The 18,365-nt window shown below is 53.7% G+C and overlaps 1 protein-coding gene across 1 annotated transcript in view; it reads left to right on the top strand.

Moving 5' to 3' along the window:
- The window catches only part of ANKMY1 (ankyrin repeat and MYND domain containing 1), a 46,568-nt gene extending 28,347 nt beyond the window's left edge, over positions 1-18,221 (top strand). The window contains 4 exon segments of the mRNA XM_021075943.1: positions 6,315-6,393; positions 7,133-7,293; positions 17,713-17,809; positions 17,936-18,221. Of these exon segments, the coding sequence (XP_020931602.1) occupies positions 6,315-6,393; positions 7,133-7,293; positions 17,713-17,809; positions 17,936-17,981 (383 nt within the window). The 3' untranslated portion in view covers positions 17,982-18,221.

Genomic DNA, 18,365 nt, shown 5'->3' with positions numbered 1-18,365 from the left:
TCTACCTTTCCAATTTGGATTCCTTTGATCTCTTTTATTTCTCTGATTGCTGTGGCTAGGACTTCCAGAACTATGTTGAAGAGTAGTGGCGAGAGCGGACATCCTTGTCTTGTTCCTGATCTCAGCGGGAATTCTTTCAGCTTTTCGCCATTGAGAATGATGTTCGCTGTGGGATTGTCATATATGGCCTTTATCATGTTGAGGTAGGTTCCCTCTATGCCCACTTTCTGGAGGGTTTTTATCAGAAATGGGTGCTGGATTTTGTCAAAGGCTTTTTCCGCGTCTATTGAGAGGATCATATGGTTTTTATTCTTCTGTTTGTTAATGTGGTGTATCACACTGATAGATTTATGGATATTGAAGAACCCTTGCATCCCTGGGATAAATCCCACTTGATCATGATGTACAGTCCTTTTAGTGTACTGTTGGTTTGCTAGTATTTTGTTGAGGATTTTTGCATCTATGCTCGTCAGTGAAATTGGCCTGTAGTTTTCTTTTGTGGAATCTTTGTCTGGTTTTGGTATCAGGGAGATAGTGGCCTCATAGAATGAGTTTGGGAGTACCCCTTCCTCTGCAATTTTTTGGAATAGCTTCAGAAGGATAGGTATTAGCTCTTCTCTAAATGTTTGATAGAATTTGCCTGTGAAGCCATCTGGTCCTGGACTTTTGTTTGTTGGAAGTTTTTTTTTTTTTTTTTTTTTAATCACAGTTTCAATTTCAGCTCTTGTGATTGGTCTGTTCATTTTTTTCTATTTCATCTTGGTTTAGTCTTGGAAGATTGTACCTTTCTAAGAATTTGTCCATTTCTTCCAGGTTTTCCATTTCATTTATGTAGTTGCATATAGTAGTCTCTATGATCCTTTGTATTTCTGTGATGTCCGTTGTTACTTCTCCATTTGCATTTCTTTTTTTTTTTTTTTTGTCTTTTGTTGTTGTTGTTGCCATTTCTTGGGCCGCTCCCACAGCATATGGAGGTTCCCAGGCTAGGGGTCGAATCGGAGCTGTAGCCACCGGCCTACGCCAGAGCCACAGCAACACAGGATCCGAGCTGCGTCTGCAACCTACACCACAGCTCACGGCAACGCCAGATCGTTAACCCACTGAGCAAGGGCAGGGACCGAACCCGCAACCTCATGGTTCCTAGTCGGATTCGTTAACCACTGCGCCACGACGGGAACTCCCATTTTCATTTCTAATTCTATTGATTTGAGTCCTCTCTCTTTTTTTCTTGAGAAGTCTGGCTAAGGGTTTATCAATTTTGTTGATCTTTTCAAAGAACCAGCTTTTCGTTTCATTGATCTTTTCTATGGTTTTCTTTGTTTCTATTTCATTGATTTCTGCTCTGATCTTTATGATTTCTTTCCTTCTACTAACTTTAGGTCTTGTCTGTTCTCTCTCTAGCTGCTTTAGATATAAAGTTAGCTTGTTTATTTGAGCTTTTTCTTGTTTCCTGAGGTGAGCTTGTATTGCTGTAAACTTTCCTCTTAGAACAGCTTTTGCTGCATCCCATAGGTTTTGGAGTGTCGTATCTTTGTTGGCATTTGCTTCTAGGTATTTTTTAATTTCCTCTTTGAATTTCTTCAGTGACCCATTGGTTGTTTAGTAGCATGTTGTTGTTCTCCACGTGTTTGTGTTTTCTGCAGTTTTTTTCTTGTTGTTGATTTCCAGTCATATAGCATTGTGGTCAGAAAAGATGCTTGTTACAAATTCAATTTTCTTAAAGCTACTGAGATTTGGTTTGTAGCCCAGGATGTGATCAATCTTATAGAATGTTCCATGTGCACTTGAGAAGAATGTGTATTCTGTGGCTTTTGGATGGAATGTCCTATAAATATCTATTAAGTCCATCTGGTCTAATGCTTCATTCAGGGCCTTTGTTTCCTCATTGATTTTCTGTCTGGATGATCTGCCCATTGCTGTAAGTGGGGTGTTAAAGTCCCCCACTATTATTGTGTTGTTGTTGATTTGTCCTTTTAAGTTAGTTAGCAGTTGCCTTATACATTGTGGTGAACCTATGTTGGATGCAGAGATATTTAAAATTGTTATATCTTCTTCTTGGATTGATCCTTTGATCATTATGTAGTGACCTTCCTTGTCCCTTAAAATAGTCTTTTTTTTTTTTTTTTGTCTTATCTAGGGCCACTCCCGTGGCATATGGAGGTTCCCAGGCTAGGGGTCTAATCAGAGCTGTAACCAACGGCCTACACCATAGCCACAGCAATGCGGGATCCAAGCCACGTCTGCGGCCTACACCACAGCTCAGGGCAACGCTGGATCATTAACCCACTGAGCAAGGTCAGGGATTGAACCTGCAACCTCATGGTTCTTGGTGAGATTCGTTAACCACTGTGCCACGACGGGAACTCCTAGTCTTCATTTTAAAGTCTCTTTTGTCTGATATGAGTATTGCTACTCCAGCTTTCTTTTGATTCCTGTTTGCCTGGAATATTTTCTTCCATCCTCTCACTTTCAACTTGTATGTGTCCCTAGCAGTGAAGTGAGTCTCTTGAAGACAGCATATATATGGATCTTGTTTTTGTATCCATTCAGCCAGTCTATGTCTTTTGGTTTGAGCATTTAGTCCATTCACATTGAAGGTAATTATTGACATGTATGTTCTTATTGCCATTTTATTAATTGCTTTGGATTTGTTGTCACTCTTTTTTCTTCCCTTCTTCTCTTGTTCTCTCCTCTTGTGGTTTGATGACTATCTTTAGTGTTGTATTTGAGTTGATTTTTCTTATTTGTGTGTGTATCAGTTGTAAATTTTTGGTTTGCAGTTGCCCTGAAGTTTTGATATAGGAGTCTGTGTGTGTGTGTGTGTGTGTGTGTATACATATATGTATATGAGATTGTTTTAAGTTGTTGTTCTCTTAATTGCAAGTGCATCTCCAGTGTCCTGCATCTGTACCCTCCTCTTCTCACAATTTCTGATTTTGGTGGCATAATTGTGCATAGATGATTTCGTATCTTTACTGTATATATGTCTTTACTGGTTAGCCTTGTCATTTGTGGTATTTTTGTTTCCTGTTGCTGCCTTTTCTTTTCTGCCTAGAGAAGTTCCTTTAGTATTTGTTGTAAGGCTGGTTTAGTGTTGCTGAATTCTCTCAGCAACACTATCTGTGAAAGTTTTGATTTCTGCCTTCAAATCTGAATGAGAGCCTTGCTGGGTAGAGTAATCTTGGTTGGAGGTTTTTTCCTTTCATCATGTTAAGTATATCATGCCACTCCCTTCTGGCCTGCAGAGTTTCTGCTGAAAAATCTGCCAGTAACCTTACAGGGGTTCCCTTGTATGTTACTTGTTTCTTTTCCCTAGCTGCTTTCAAGATTTTCTCTTTGTCTTTAACTTTGGTTAGTTTGATTAATATGTGTCTTGGTATATTCCTCCTTGTGTTTATTTTATATGGTACTCGTTGTGCTTCCTGGATTTGAGTGAGTGGTTCCTTTCCCATGTGAGGGAAGTTTTCGGCTATTATCTCTTGGAATATTTTTTCTGTCCCCTTCTCTCTCTCTTCTCCTTCTGGCAGATGTTGGTGAGTTTCACGTTGTCCCAGAGTTCCCTGAGACTCTCTTCATTTTTTTTCAATCTTTTTTCTCTTTTCTGTTCTGCATCTGTAATTTCCACTAATCTGTCCTCCACCTTGTTTATTCATTCTTCTGCCTCCTGTATTCTGCTGTTAGCTGCTTCTAGTGAATTTTTTATTTCAGTTGTTGTATTTTGCATCTCTTCTTGTTTAAGTTTTGTATCTTGTATCTCTTTGGTCAGTGTTTCCTGTAAGTTATCCGTCTTTGCCTCCAGTTTATTTCCAATGTCTTGCATCATCTTCAGCACCAGCAGTCTAAAGTCTTTTTCCTGGAGGCTGAGAATCTCCTCATGGCTTAGCTGATTTCCTGGGGTTTCTTTCTCCCTCATCTGAGTTATGGTTTTCTGTCTTTTCATTTTTTTAGGTTTTTGGTGTGGTGACCTTTTTACAGATAATATAGTTGTAGCCTCTCTTACTTCTGCTGTCTCCCCCTCTTGTGGCTGAAGTGGGTATGGGGGGCTTGCTGTAGGCTTCCTGTTGGGAGGGGCTGATGCTTGCCCCCTGGTAGGTGGAGCCGATTCTAATCCCTCTGGTGGGTGGGGCTTAGTCTCTGGATGGGATCAGAGGCAGCTGTGTGCCTGAGGGGTCTTTAGGCAGCCTGTTTACTAAGGAGGGGGGCTGTGATCCCACCTGGATTGTTGTTTGCCCTGGGGCTTCTCAGCCCTGGCTGACTGATGGGTGGGGCCAGATTTTCCCAAAATGGCCCCATCCAGGGAAAGGCAGCTGCTGAATATTCTCTAGAGCTTTGCTTTCAATGTCCTTCCCCCACCACAAGCCACATTCACCCCTGTTTTCCCAGGATGTCCTCCAAGAACTGCAGTCGGGTTTTGACCCAGATTCCTATGGAGACTTTGCTTTGCCCTGGGACCCAGTGCACATGAAAGTCTGTGCACCTTTTAAGAATGGGGGAGTTCCTGTCATGGCGCAGTGGTTAATGAATCCGACTAGGAACCATGAGGTTGCGGGTTCGGTCCCTGCCCTTGCTCAGTGGGTTAACGATCTGGCGTTGCCGTGAGCTGTGGTGTAGGTTGCAGACACGGCTCGGATCCCGAGTTGCTATGGCTCTGGTGTAGGCCGGTGGCTATAGCTCCGATTCAACCCCTAGCCTGGGAACCTCCATATGCTGTGGGAGCGGCCCAAAGAAATAGCAAAAAGACAAAAAAAAAAAAAAAAAAAAAAAAAAAAAGAATGGGGTCTCCATTTCCCCCAATCCCGTGGAGCTCCTGCGCACAAGCCCCACTGGCTTTCAATGCCAGATGCTCCAGGGCCTTTTTCTCCCAGTGCCAGATCCCCACATGTGAGAGTTTGATGGGGGGCTCAGAACTCTCACTCCTGTAGGTGAGTCTCTGTGAACCAGTTAGTTTCCATTCTGTGGGCTTCCCACCTGGGAGGTATGGGGTGGCTTATATCACGTAATCGCCCCCCTACCTCTTGATGTGGCCTCCTCTTTGTCATCTGGAGTAGGGGATCTTTTTGAAAGTTTCCGGTCCATTTGGTTGAAGATTGTTCAGCATTTAGTTGCAAATTTTGTTGTTTTTCGGAGAGAAGTTGAGCTCCAGTCTGCAAGGTGGGATCCTTAACCTACTGAGCGATGCCAGGGATTAAACCTGCATCCTAGGATGGTATTCGGGTTTGCTACCGCTGTGCCACCACAGGAGCTCCGTGGATTGTGCACTTTTAAATGTGTGTGTTGGATGGAATGTGAATTATGTCTCAACAAGAAGTTTAGGAAGTTCCCATTGTGGCTCAGCAGTGGCAAAACCAGCTAGTGTCCATGAGAACACGGGTTCGATCCCTGGCCTGGTTAAGGATCTGGCATTGCCGTGAGCTGTGGTGTAGGTCACAGACGTGGCTGGGATCGTGTGTTGCTGTGGCTGTGGTGTTGGCCGGCAGCTGCAACTCCGATTCAGTCCCTAGCCTGGGAACCTCCACACATCGCAGGTGCGGCCCTAAAAAGCAAAAGACAGACAAAAACAACAAACAAAGAAGTTCAAAGAGTGTCCAGGGCTCCAAGTCCTCCTGGCCTCCCCTGTTTCCTGAAGGGGTGATTGGTGATGCCGAGGTGTCATCAGATCCACTTCTAAGTTCTGCTTTGCTGTCACTTCTGACTGGTGCCACCTGGTCTTCGTGCCCGTGGCTTTGGAGCTGCACACTGTGTCATGGTAGCTGGATTCGTGGTCCACCTGGTTGTCCCCACAGCAGCCTGGGGCGTGGCCCAGGTGCTGGGGGGCCTAGGGATGGAGGGGCTCCCACCTTCTCTCCTCTGAGTGTTTCCTTCTGGGGTGACACGCTGTTTAATGACAGGAGAGGGGGATGAGCTTGGTTATTATGGGGGGGCCTGCCGCCCCCTGTCTCCCAGCCCACTGTGTGTCCTGCCGCAGTGGCCAGAGAGCAGAGCCAAGCACGTCCACTCCGGAGAGGGCTGTGAGCTGGGCAAGGCCGGGGAGGACCTGTGCTGCCTGTGACTGTAAAGGCGTGGGGTGGGGACCTGGCCCCTCAGTGCCGGCGTGGAGGCCAGGTGGCCCGGAGGCGCAGAAGGAAGGGCAGGGTGCTGGAGTGGAGAACCTGCTGTGGGGCCGTCAAAGGCTTGGGCCTTGCCGTCTTGCTGCAGAGCCAGGGGTGGGCTCCCCACGGGAGGGTGGTCGCCACGGGCAGAGCCCCCACCACCTGCAGCGGCACAACAGGACCAAGGGGGCCCTCGGAGGCTAACGCGAGTCTCTCCTGGTGCAGCGGAGCTGGCCCCCTGCCTCCGGATGAAGCAGAAGGGCACCAGTGTGCCCAAAGGGCTGGACTTGGAGGAGCAGGATCAGTGAGTGGCGGGCTGAGGGGGGCGGTGGGCCAGGGGTGCTGCTGCTGGGCCTGCCTGCCTGCCCTGCCTGGGTCAGCAGTGCGCTCGAGAGGCCTGGCCTAGCTGTGGGCAGTGGGCTCAAGCCAGGTCAGAGGTGGCCAGTGAAGATTGCAGGGCATGCTCGTGGAGTCAGCGCGGGGCTGCATGTCCCCTGCGGGCAGTTGTTGCAGGGGGTGTCGAAGCCGTGGCCACTGTTAAGCTGGATTGCTGCCCCCCAGCCCTTTCATGCTGACCCTCCTTGGGGGCTTGGCTCTGCCCCGTGCTGCTGTTCCAGTGCAGTCTCTGCGTGCCCGGGTGCCCTAGTATCCCCGTGCGCATCCTGGCTGCGCCTGCGCATAACCCTGGGACCGAGGGGGTTGGAGGGGAGGCGCACCCCCTGGGCTCACTGTCCTCCCGGCTCAGGCCTGCCCCCTAGGATCCTACCCCCCAAGAGCCGACGTTTCCTGTGTTGGGAGAAACCCTCCCCACCCCCACGCCATGGTGAGGGTCCCCGCCTGGAACCTCGTGTCCCCCCCAGTTAGGAGGGCCAGCACCTGGGTGGCTTCTAGGGCGAGAGACATGTTTCCTGCTCCGGTGGCTCCAGGCTGGACACGCGTGGCCGGGGACTCCAGGTCTCTGTCCGTGTCTGAGCGTCTGCCACATGCCGCCGCCCAGGGCTCTGATGGCAGCTCTGATGACTGCCCGCGTGGCTCCCCCGCAGGATTCCCTTCTTCAAGTTCTGCTGCCAGTGCGGCCGCTCCGTCGGGGTGCGCCTCTCGCCCTGCGCCCGCTGCTACGGGATCCTGACCTGCAGCAAGTACTGCAAGAACAGAGCCTGGAGCGACTTCCACAAGAGGGACTGCGGCTCCCTGATGGCCATTGGTGAGTTCAGGTGTGGCCTGGCCAGGAGCTGGGATGTGACCCCAGAGGGTCTTGGTAGACACTGGTTCCCCTGGACCACTGGACACTGGCCTTGGGCTGCTTCTGGAAGCTTCCTCCTTGCCCGGCCTCTCTGCGGCAAGAGTCTGCTTCTGGAAAACCCTCCTCTCCTGCCCTCTGCACCCCCCCATCCTGAGGCGTCGGGGGTGTGTGGGGGCTGCTGGTGTGAAGAACTGTCCCCTGGGACGTGGCCCGGCGCCCGGGGCCCTGGTGGGGGCCAGGGAGGGGGCAGGTGGGGCCCCCTCTCTCTCAGCACCATCCTCGGTTCATGGGGGCGGGGCTGGGCCGACCTCTGCCCCCCGGCGGGTTCCCCACGCTCTGACCCTCACTGTCCCTCGTTTCCCCTGCCGGGAAACGGGGCGTTAAGTCAGGGCTCCCTCGGCTGGGGAAGCTGGGAGGCCCCTCTTGAGGAGCAGTCGCAGCCGACCCTCAGGCCTCGCCCTGCGCCGCACGCACGGGCAAACACGGAGCGGAACACGCCGGGCAGCCCCCGCCCCACGCCGGCCCATCACCTGGTGCTGCAGCGGGAAACCCCGGGGCAGGTGGGCTCCGGGGGCGGCTGCCCTCACCTGCCTCCCCCCGCAGCTTCTTCCCCCGGGGCCCACCAGGACGCCGGGCGCTGGAGGGTGGCAGAGTCTCCGTGAGGAGCAGCGCCCACCCGGGTCCTCACTGCTGCGCGGGGTCCGCTGGGGTCTGCGCCGCAGAGCTGGGCGGAGCAGGGGCTCGTTCCCTCCCGACCCTGAAATAAAGTGTCCCCGGAGCTGCTCTCAGCCCTCTCTGCCGCTCCCGTCCGGGAGCTCTGCGTCTGCTGGTGATCTCGCTGGCCCGGGGGCCGGGGCCCTCGGTCGGAGGAGGAGGAAGGCCGGGCGGAGGAGATGACTTCCGGAAGGTGGGCAGTGTCGGGGGGCTTCCCGGAGCCCACAGCCCTGAGCCCATCCTGCTCCAAAGGGTTGGGCTGCGGTCTCGCTTTGCTTCCCACCGGCTCCAGGCCTCCCGCCCGCGACAGGGCTCATTTCCACGTGCGGTTACCGAGGGTCTGCGTTGCCAGGGAGGGGCGGGTGGGACCGTGGCAATCACCCACGATTGAGGGGCGGGAGCCGGGAGCGAACGGTGATGCGTCTGCGTTGGGGGAGACAGAGGGAGGAAGAGGGTGGGGAGGAGGGAGGCCCGGACGTGCCTCCAGAAGGTGCTGGGGCTTCGGGGTGGCGGCGGCGGAAGGGGCTGCGCGGCTGAGAGCAGGATGGCGGGGCCGGGGCGGCGGGGGAGGAGACGGGGATTGGAGCCCAGCCGGCGGGGACACCCACCTTTGGCCGTCAAGGCAGCCCCCTGCGGCCGCAGTGGCTGCGTCTGTTAGTCTCTTGTCCGAGGAGGGGCTCCCTCGAGGGAGGGCCGTTCGCTGGGGACCCTCCTGAGCGAGGCTCCCATCGGGGGCTGTAAAGGCGCCGGCGCAGAGGGGAGATGGCCTCGATGCTGCTGCCCTGCAGCTGGGCTGGCCTTTCGGGGCCTTTGGACCAGCCGACCTGGCGGGGCCGGGGGTGGGGGTGGGGGCTTACTGGTGCGGGGGGGCGGGGGGGCGGGGAGCGCAGCCTCTGAGGAGGGTGTGGGCGCCTCCCACCGGAAGGAAGGTGCTCCTAACGAGGCCTTCTTCCAAGTTACACCCAAGAGCAGGAAATGGTACATGACTGTCCCGATACCTGGAAACGACCGCGGCCGCGCTCAGTGTGTCCTTCCAGAGTCCACATCGTGTCTAGACAGACAGACACGTGCGCGTTTAACATGGGAACGGATCCTTTACTAAACGAGGCCGTGGAGCTCTTTCCGGGCATCGTTTTCCCCAAATGAAAGGTTCGCTCCTTCATCCTGGTGGTGTGTGCAATACACGCTGTTGAAAACCCCACGACGAAATCAGGGTAGAGCATCCCGTCTGCTTAAACGCAGGGACCGTTTTTACACTGTAATCTGTGTGCACCTGCACGCACGCGTGTCCACACTCAAGCACCTCGAGCACACGCGTGTGCTTTCTCATGCACCCGGTCCATTGGATGGGTGCCGCTGTGTCCACTCCTTTCTGGGTCACACATGTACGGAGTGCCTGCCTGCTGGCCGGCATGCTCTGGGCCCCCAGAGTACCACTGGGGACAAGGGCACGGGATCCCTTCCCTGCAGGGGCCCACGTTCTGGAAGCTGCTGTGTGGAGACGGGCCACGGTTGCTGGACTCCTCCACGGCAGTCGGGTCCACGGCAGAACCGCAGCTGCTACAAGGCGGCCTTAGCACCAGCCTCGGGGGCCCAGCCGGCAGGTCCCAGGGCCCGGCTCGCACACCCCTGGGCATTGCCTGATTTTGCGCACCCTGTGAATGAGGGCGGCTGGCCGCGGCTGCTGGCTTGTCCCCGCTCTCTGCGCCGTCAGCTAGGGGCTCTGCAGACAGCGATGCCTGAGTCTGTCCCTTCTGAGCACACTGACAGGTGCTGCAGTGACAGGCAGCCTGAGACTCTATGGGGAAGCTTTTAGCCACTGATTTCTTAAAAGGAGCTGAGGCCTTCCATCCTACAGTTGTTGCTTAAAGTTTCAAGTTTCACCGTTCTGCAGCCGTCATTCTGTTCCGTTGGTCTGTGAAATGGATGCTGTGCCTCCGTGTGTGTCCACCCACGTGGCGAAGCCCCTCTAGCGTCCCCAACCTCCCCAGCTCGGGCCACAGGCCCACGCGTCCTCACCCGCCCTCTTGCTCATCGGGAAATCCAGCTGCGTCTTCCCTCAGGACATACGGGAACCTGCCACCTCTCAACTTACCCTCGGTGGTCACTGGTGTCCCCTGCTCTGTGCCCAGCCTCATATGCCATGGGTCCTCTGCTGGCTGGTTCCCTGTGGCCAGAGTGGGGGTGCAGCCAAGCCAAGGAACCCCCAACCCAGGTCCCGAGTGCCCGGGGCAGCTGATTGGGATTTCAGATGCAGAGATACTCAAGCTCTTAGCTTGTCCCCACGGTCAGCTTGCCCTGTGACTGACTCAGAGCCGGGTGAGGGCCTGGCACGGCCAATGTGTGTGGAGCCCAGGGCGCCTCCTGAGTCACGCCAGTCCTTGGGGCTTCTTTATTTATTTTTTTTATTTTTATTTTTTTTTGTCTTTTTGCTGTTTCTTGGGCCGCTCCCACAGCATATGGAGGTTCCCAGGCTAGGGGTCGAATCGGAGCTGTAGTCTCCAGCCTACGCCAGAGCCACAGCAACGTGGGATCCGAGCCGTGTCTGCAACCTACACCACAGCTCACGGCAACGCCGGATCGTTAACCCACTGAGCAAGGGCAGGGACCGAACCTGCAACCTCATGGTTCCTAGTCGGATTCGTTAACCACTGTGCCACGATGGGAACTCCTAAAGTTTTTGTCTTTTTTTTTTTTTTTTTGCCATTTTCTTGGGCCACTCCCACGGCATATGGAGGTTCCTAGGCTAGAGGTCGAAAGGGAACTGTAGCCGTCAGCCTACGCCAGAGCCACAGCAATGTGGGATCTGAGCTGCATCTGTGGCCCACACCTCAGTTTACGGCAATGCCGGACCCTTAACAAAAAGTTTTTTTGTTTTTTGTTTTTTTTGCTATTTCTTTGGGCCACTCCCGCAGCATATGGAGGTTCCCCGGCAAGGGGTCTAATCGGAGCTGTAGCCACTGGCCTACGCCAGAGCCACAGCAACTGGGGATCCGAGCCGCATCTGCAACCCACACCACAGCTCACGGCAACGCCGGATCCTCAACCCACTGAGCAAGGGCAGAGACCGAACCCGCAAACTCATGGTTCCTAGTCGGATTCGTTAACCACTGCGCCACAATGGGAACTCCCCTTGGGGCTTCTTTAAAGCAAAGCTCCCTTTCCAGAAAGTTCTGTGACATTGCTGGGACTCTCCATCTGCTTCTGCTCTGTGAACGTGAGGATGAGCCCAGAAGCCTGCCTCCCTTCTCCCGGCCGCCGTGTGCACTGCTGGCCGCCTGGCCCCTTGGCGCTCTGAGAGCTTGGGGTTCTGGTCACATAGGCTCCACTGCAGGGAGGGTCCCAGCAGACCAGGGAGGCTGTGCCCAGGCCACACGCAGGCTCCTCCTGCCCACCCCCCCGCCTGGACCTGGAGGAGCTGCGGGCCCCTCCCCGTCATGGGGGGCACACGCCAGGTCGCCTGGGGCAGCAGTGCTCAGGGCCGCTTGCTTGGGGTCCACAGGGCTTAGGGAGGCCAGGGGGGCTGGGGTGCAAGGCCTGGCGACTCTCCAGGACTTGACGCCCCAGAGGGAGAGGCCCTCGGGCCAGGCACCTGGTCCCTCGAGTGCTCTGCTGAGCCACGGGGCCCAGAGGGTAGAGCAGAGCGCAGCCAGGTGGGGCGGCGACCACATGCTGATGAGAGGAGGTCAGGGTTTGGTGGGAGGGGTGCAGAGGTCAGAGTTCAGTGTAGAAACGCTTGGTGTCTGATGGGTGCCTCGGGCGATGGGGCCGCAGCGAAGTGCAGGCTGGCACCGGGAAGATGGGCAGAGCTGTCAGGGCGGCGCCCCAGCCGCAGGTGGTCACTGGGGCCCCGAGGCGGGACGCAGGGCTGGGGGTGACCTCGGCATTGCGTCCTGTGTGTCCGAAGAAGCTGGGGAAAGGGAGCGTCTGCTAAAGCAGGAAGGGGAGGCCAGGGCGTGGAGTCCCTCTGCCCCATAGTCTGCTGTGGACGGTGTGTGTGCGCGTCTGTGTGTGTGTGTGTGTGTGTGTGGGTGTGTGCGCGCACGTGTGTGTGTGTGTGCGTGTACGGGGGTAACTGCCAAGTGCGTGGAGGGCTGGGTGACCGGGAGGCTGCCTTGCCAGGTGGCCTTCTCTCCCTCCTGCTGCACCCACCCTTCCGCTGGCTGAGACGGTGCCCACGTGGTCCCCTGGCTCACCATGTCCCCGTGGCCCTGGGTCCATCTCCCTCCTCCAGGCTCTTCTCGGCCACCCACTTGGACGCTGGGAAGCCAGCCACCTGCCCGAGGCGGGGTCAGTTGAGGTGGGTGGAGAGCGGGACAGCTGTGTGGGGTGTCCCGGAGTGACCTTGGGCGACTTCAGAGCAGGGGTGGAGGCCAAGGCCTTGGGCGTGCAGACCCGGTGGGAGAGCAGCTGGTCACGTGGGCCGTGGGGAGGGACGGGGACCAGTGTGCGGGCGGAAGGGCCACTGAGGGGCCAGTGGCCGCTCGTGTCAGAGGTGGGTGTGCCCCAGAGCAGGCTGGGTCCAGAGGTGGAGCGCGGGGAAGGGGCTGAGGGTGATGGGCCCCTCTTAGAGCAGGGCCGCCAACAGGGGCCAGGAAGGGGCTAAGAGGATGCTTTGAGGGGAGGGGACAGCGACACGGTGGGGGCTGGGGCCTGGGAGCTGCAGGGACCAGGCTCTGCACCGCTTTTCCCACCACCCCTGTCCCCTCCCCATGGCCCTGGGGAGACTGGAGAGGGCCCTGAGGGGTGAGCCTTGGGAGGAGATGGCCAGGAAGCTGGGAATGGGGGTGTCGAGGAGCCCAAGGGGGGGCACAGCCTGAGAGGGGGGCGTCAGGATGGAGAGGGCTGTGGCGCTGGGCCTGGAATGTTGGCGGCGCAGATAAAGGGCCTGGAATTTGCAGGGGACAGGGTTCCGCCCAGAAGCCAGCGTTCTGTGCTCCGGAGGCACAGACGGGGGAAGCCAGGGTGGGTCCCCCTGAGGAAGGACACGGAAAACAGGTCCTGGAGCTTCCGCTTTCCTCCCAGGCCCCAGAGCCACCTGCCAGCTTGCCCTCGGAGCCCGGGGGGCTGGGCACCTGCCCTCCCCTTCCCACGCTGTGTCTGGAGATTGGCTCTGAGCCTGGGGGGGCCAAGGCTCCCTGCTTAGTTTTTGTGTGATTTGTGTTGTTCTGTTTCAAAAGCCCACCCTCCACCCCCCATAAGAGCCCTAAGGCCCTGCAAAGCCTGGATGTGACCTGGTGCAATACCGGAAATTTTAAATTTCTGTGTTCCATAGATTTTGGAAAATTGTGTTTCCGTTTTCATGTCTCAAGGTATTTTTTGACTTCCTCTTTGATTTCTCCATGGAGTTATTGCTTTTGGTGCGTGTGTGTGTGCGTGTGCGTGCGTGAGTGCGTGCGTGTGTGTGCGTAGCTTTATGTGTGTTAGATACTCCTGCGTTGGGGGCACGTGTTTGTGAATGTTAAATGCTCTTCTTGGGTTGATCTCTTTGTTTTTCTGTGATGCGCCCTTCGTCTTAGGGTACAGACTGTTTTACATTCTCTCGCCTGAGTATTACTATCCCACCTTTCTTTTCGGTTTTAATTGTGTGGCATGTCTTTTCCACTTCTTTCGCTTTCAGTCCGTGTGTTTCTTTAGCTCTGAAGGCCGTCCCTTATAGGCAGTATATGGACAGGTCTCATTTTGTATCCATTCAGCAACGCAATGTCTTTTATTGGAGCATTTATTCCAATTACGTTGAGATAGATTAGGGATAGGTGTGTGCTTACTGCCATTTCGTTTCTTATTGTCTGGTTGTCTTTCTTTTTCTTCTCTTAGTCTCTCTCTTCCCTTGCGGTTTGATGATTTTCTTTAACGTATGTTTGAGTTCCTTTCGGGTTTGCGTCTATCTTTTGTAGGTTTGGTTTCTGGTTACTGTGGGGCCCACATCTGCCTCTGTCTCTCTCTGTCTCTATCATCTCTCTTAAACTCAGTCACTTGAGTTAAAACACATGCTAAAAGCGCAACATTTTTTTCTGCTCCGTTGCTCCACATTTTCTGTTTTTGATGTCCTAGTTTATATCTTTATAGGTATCTCTTAACTCTTTATTGTAGTTATAGTTAATTTTATGACTTTTTTTGTCTTTTGTTTTTTTAGAACCACACCCATGACATATGGAAGTTCCCAGGCTAGGGGTCGAATCAGAGCTGTAGCCACCAGCCTACACCACAGCCACAGCAACGTGGGATCCGAGCCACGTCTGTGACCTACACCACAGCTCATGGCACCTCTGGATCCTTCAGCCCACTTACTGAGCAAGGCCAGGGATTGAACCCGCAACCTCATGGTTCCTAGTCAGATTTGTTAACCACTGCGCCACAACAGGAACTCCTTTTCTTATTTCTTGTTACAGATTTTTCTTTTTCTTAAAGACCTTTTACCATTTCTTGTAAGACTGGTTTATTGGTGACAAACTACGTTTTTGCATATTTGGAAAACTCTTTCTTCCCTTCAGTTTGAGCGACACTCTTGCGGGGTAGAGTACCTTTGCCTGTAGGTTTTTCCCTTTCAGCACTTTCAGTATACTGTGGCACTCCCTTCTGGTCTTCAAACTTTCTGCAGAAAAATCAACTAATAGCTTTACAGGGGTTCCCTTGTGAGTGTGCTGCTTTAAATTTCCGTCTTTATCGCTACCTTTTGTCATTTCAGTTATGTCTTGGTATGTGTCTCTCTGGGTTCAACTTGTTTGAGACCCTCTGTGATTCCCGGACCTGGATGTCTCTTTCCTTCCTTGGGTTAGGGAAGTTTTCAGCCGTTATTTTATCACATCTATCTTCTGCCCTTTTAAAATCTCTCCTCTCCTTCTGGGACCCCTCAGTGCAAATGTTAGCAAGCTTGCTGTTGTCTCAGAGGTCCCTTAAACTGTCCCCATTTTCAAAATACTTTTTTTTTTCTTGTTGCTGTTCTGATGGATGATTTCCACTGTTCTCTCTTCACGCTGCTGCATCACATGATCCGCCATTGATTCCCTCCAGTATATATTTCATTTCAGTGTATTCTTCAGCTATGATTCTTTTTGGTATTTTCTAGTTTTTTGCTGAAGTTCTCACTGTGTTCCTCTGTTCTTTCCCCAAGTTGAGTGGACATTTTTCTGGACCACAGTTTGAACCTTTTATCAGGTTAATTACTCGTCTCTGTTCCATTAAGGTTTTACCTTCTTCTTTTATTTGGAACATGCTCCTCTGTCTCCTCATTTTGACTTTCTCTGTTTGTCTCTGTGGAATAATGCAAAACAGTCCCCTATCCTGGACTTGAAGGTACATCCTTGTGTGAGAGCATTATGCAGCTGCATGGGCCCAGTGGCTTTGGTAGGACAGATGGACCTGAAGTGCACATAGCCACACCTCAAGTGCGCTGGTGGCTGCCACACACACTTATTTTATAGATTGTTCTGGTACCCTATTACCTAACATTCTGTGGGGTACTGGCTCTGGGTGGTGGGTGTTTTTCGGCAAGTTGGAATTTTTATTTTTTTTTGCCAATTTCTAAAAAATAGTTATTTCCCCAATACAATTTTTTCCTACTGTGCAGCATGGTGACCCAGTTACACATACATGTGCACATTCTATTTTCGCACATTCTCATACTCCATCATAAGTGACTAGACATAGTTCCAAGTTCTACACAGCAGGATTCATTGCTAATCCATTCCAAAGGCAATAGTTTGTATCTATTCACCCCAAGGTCCCCAACCACTCCCTCCCCCTCCCCCTTAGCAACCACAAGTCTATTCTGCAAGCCCATGATTTTCTTTTCTGTGGAAAAGTTCATTTGTGCCTTATATTAGATTCCAGATAGAAGTGATATCATATGATATTTGTCTTTCTCTTTCTGACTTACTTCACTCAGGACGAGAGTCTCTAGCTCCATCCATGTTGCTGCAAATGGCATTCTTTCGTTCTTTTTTATGGCTGAGTAGTATTCCCGTGTATATATACCACAGCTTCCTTATCCAATCAACTGTCAATAGACGTTTGGGTTGTTTCCATGTCTTGGCTATTGTGAATAGAGCTGCAATGAACATATGGGTGCATGTGTCTTTTTTAAGGAAAGTTTTGTCCGGATGTATGCCCAAGAGTGGGATTTCTGGGTCATATGGTAATTCTGTGAATAGATTTCTAAGGTATCTCCATACTGTTCTCCATAGTGGGTGTACCAGATGTTGGAATTTTTAAATTTGAGCTTCCATCACCAGGGATTTGCTATTCCCTCTCCCTGAGGGAATCACATTCAGCCTCGTGGTGGGTGAGCTCTACACATGGTTTTGTATCTGCTTCTGTCTGTTGTCAACTGAGGACCAGCGGAACTCCTGTGATCCTGGGAGACGCTTCTGCTCGGAGCCCTGGCAGCAAAGCTTTCTTGGCCCCCACCGGCCAGCAGGGAGAGCTTTTCATTCCTTCTGTGGTCCAGGCCACTCAGGGCTGCCAGCACCAGCCGCCTGCCCCGCACCTGTCTACTGACCTGCAGTGTCCTGAAGGGAGCGTTTCTGCATCTGATAACCACTCACTCGCTCATCGCGGCCACACAGGGCTTCTTTCTTTCTTCTTTCAGGTTCATGAGACTTAGCTCTCCCGTGACCTCAGATAGTTGTTGACTTTGTAAGTATTTCGGTTTTGCCCATTTTGGCGTGTCTGCCAGGACGTGGGTAGTTTTAGCTGAGACGGCCCTGTTTCTGTGATTTCTTCAAAGTAGAAACTTGCCAATGTTTTCTCCTCCTTCTTGCCATTCCTCCCATTGGCACAGTTGGTCTTATTCCCCAGGTCGATGCTGCTGCATATCTTGAGATCTCCAGTAAGTTTCTTGCCGGTGTGTTTCTCTACTTTCCCGGGCTGGGCATAGAGATAGGTCTGTGCTAGAAATTGCGAAGGCTCTTGTTGCTATTTTCAGGCAAGAGGCAGGACGGAGGGAAGAGTTGGGCGTCACTGAGGTCTCACTTGAGAGGGTGGGTCCTGTCTGGAGGGAGTCCTTGCTGTGCAGCGGGGTCTGCTGGGATCCCACCCACGTGCCCCATCCCCTTCCCTAAACTCTGCCCATCTTCGGCAGCTCTGACATACGGCTTGCCTCATGTCTTCAGTTTCTAGGCGGCACACAGGCCACCTGCTTCCGATCCTTCCATTCATCACTAGGGACTTAGAGTTGGGGGGTGTCAGCTTTCCATGCTGAACTTGGCTAGCGCTTTGGCCACAAACAGCATTTCTAGACAGAGGGCTTGTCTCCTGGTAAAGGAATGCTGAATGTCACCTGGAAGGGAGAAGAAAATGCAAACACCGGTGTGTCCGAGTGTGCGCATCTGTGCATGCTTGTGCCTGTGTGTGCACTGCGCCCAAGGGTGGCTCCCTGAGAGGCTGGCTGCTCTCTGCCCGTTGGTGTGGGTCAGTCCGGATGTCTGACTGTCTGCATTCCTGTGGGGAATGAACGTGGACCAGGAGCCAGGGCGGGGGCCACTCACTGACCAGCACCTGAGCTGGGAGTGGGCAGGGCTTGGAAGCCCAAGGGTGGTCTGGGGCCAGGCAGGAAGGGCCCAGTTCTCCAGAGACAAGGCAGACAGACCCCTCAAGTGGGGTCCCAGCCCGTTGGGTGGCCCCCGCAGGATGCCGCTCACCTCTGCCCTCCTCTCCCCCCAACAGGGAAAACACACTTGATGCCGTCCATCAAGAAACCCTTGAGGCGTCTGGGCAATGAGCCCCAGAAGCCTGAGACCCTGCAGCTGCTTCGTCAGTCAAGGTGTGTATATTCCACCTACAGCCAGGAATGAGCGTCTGGCTGCCCACCTTTCCACACAGGGCTCTGTGAAGCCCGAGGCTGCTGCCCAGCCACCCAAAGGTCTTCACCACAGCCCTCATCTCCCAGGAGGCGCAGGGCCAGCAGGTCCGGGACCACCCAGGACTGCGGGTGAGCATGCAGTTGCTGCTCGGCAGGCATGCGGGGAGCCTGTGCTGCCCCCAGGCCCGAGGGGAGCCGCAGCCCTGCAGGACACCCCTCTGTGGAGCTGCACTGTCCCCCCCCCCCCCGCCTATGCTGGGGTCCCAGCCCCTGGGCCCTCAGCACTCCAAGCCCTGGGTGACCGAGAGGCACTGCTGAATATTTGCTGGCAGACCAGTGCTGGCTGCAACCCCAAATAAAGTGACCCTCAGTGGCTCAGGCCTCTCTGTTCCAGCGTCCGGCCCAGGAGCCAGGTGTGGGCCCTGCACTCCGTGTGATGGTGGAGACCAGTGCCCAGGTGTAGCTGCAGGGCACCTGGGGACAAGGACAGGCTGGCAGCTTCATGGTGTGACACCGG

The sequence above is a fragment of the Sus scrofa genome, chromosome 15 (genome assembly GCF_000003025.6).
Source record: "Sus scrofa isolate TJ Tabasco breed Duroc chromosome 15, Sscrofa11.1, whole genome shotgun sequence".
In the NCBI taxonomy this organism is placed as follows: domain Eukaryota; kingdom Metazoa; phylum Chordata; class Mammalia; order Artiodactyla; family Suidae; genus Sus; species Sus scrofa.
This window is presented reverse-complemented; position numbering and strand designations above follow the sequence as displayed.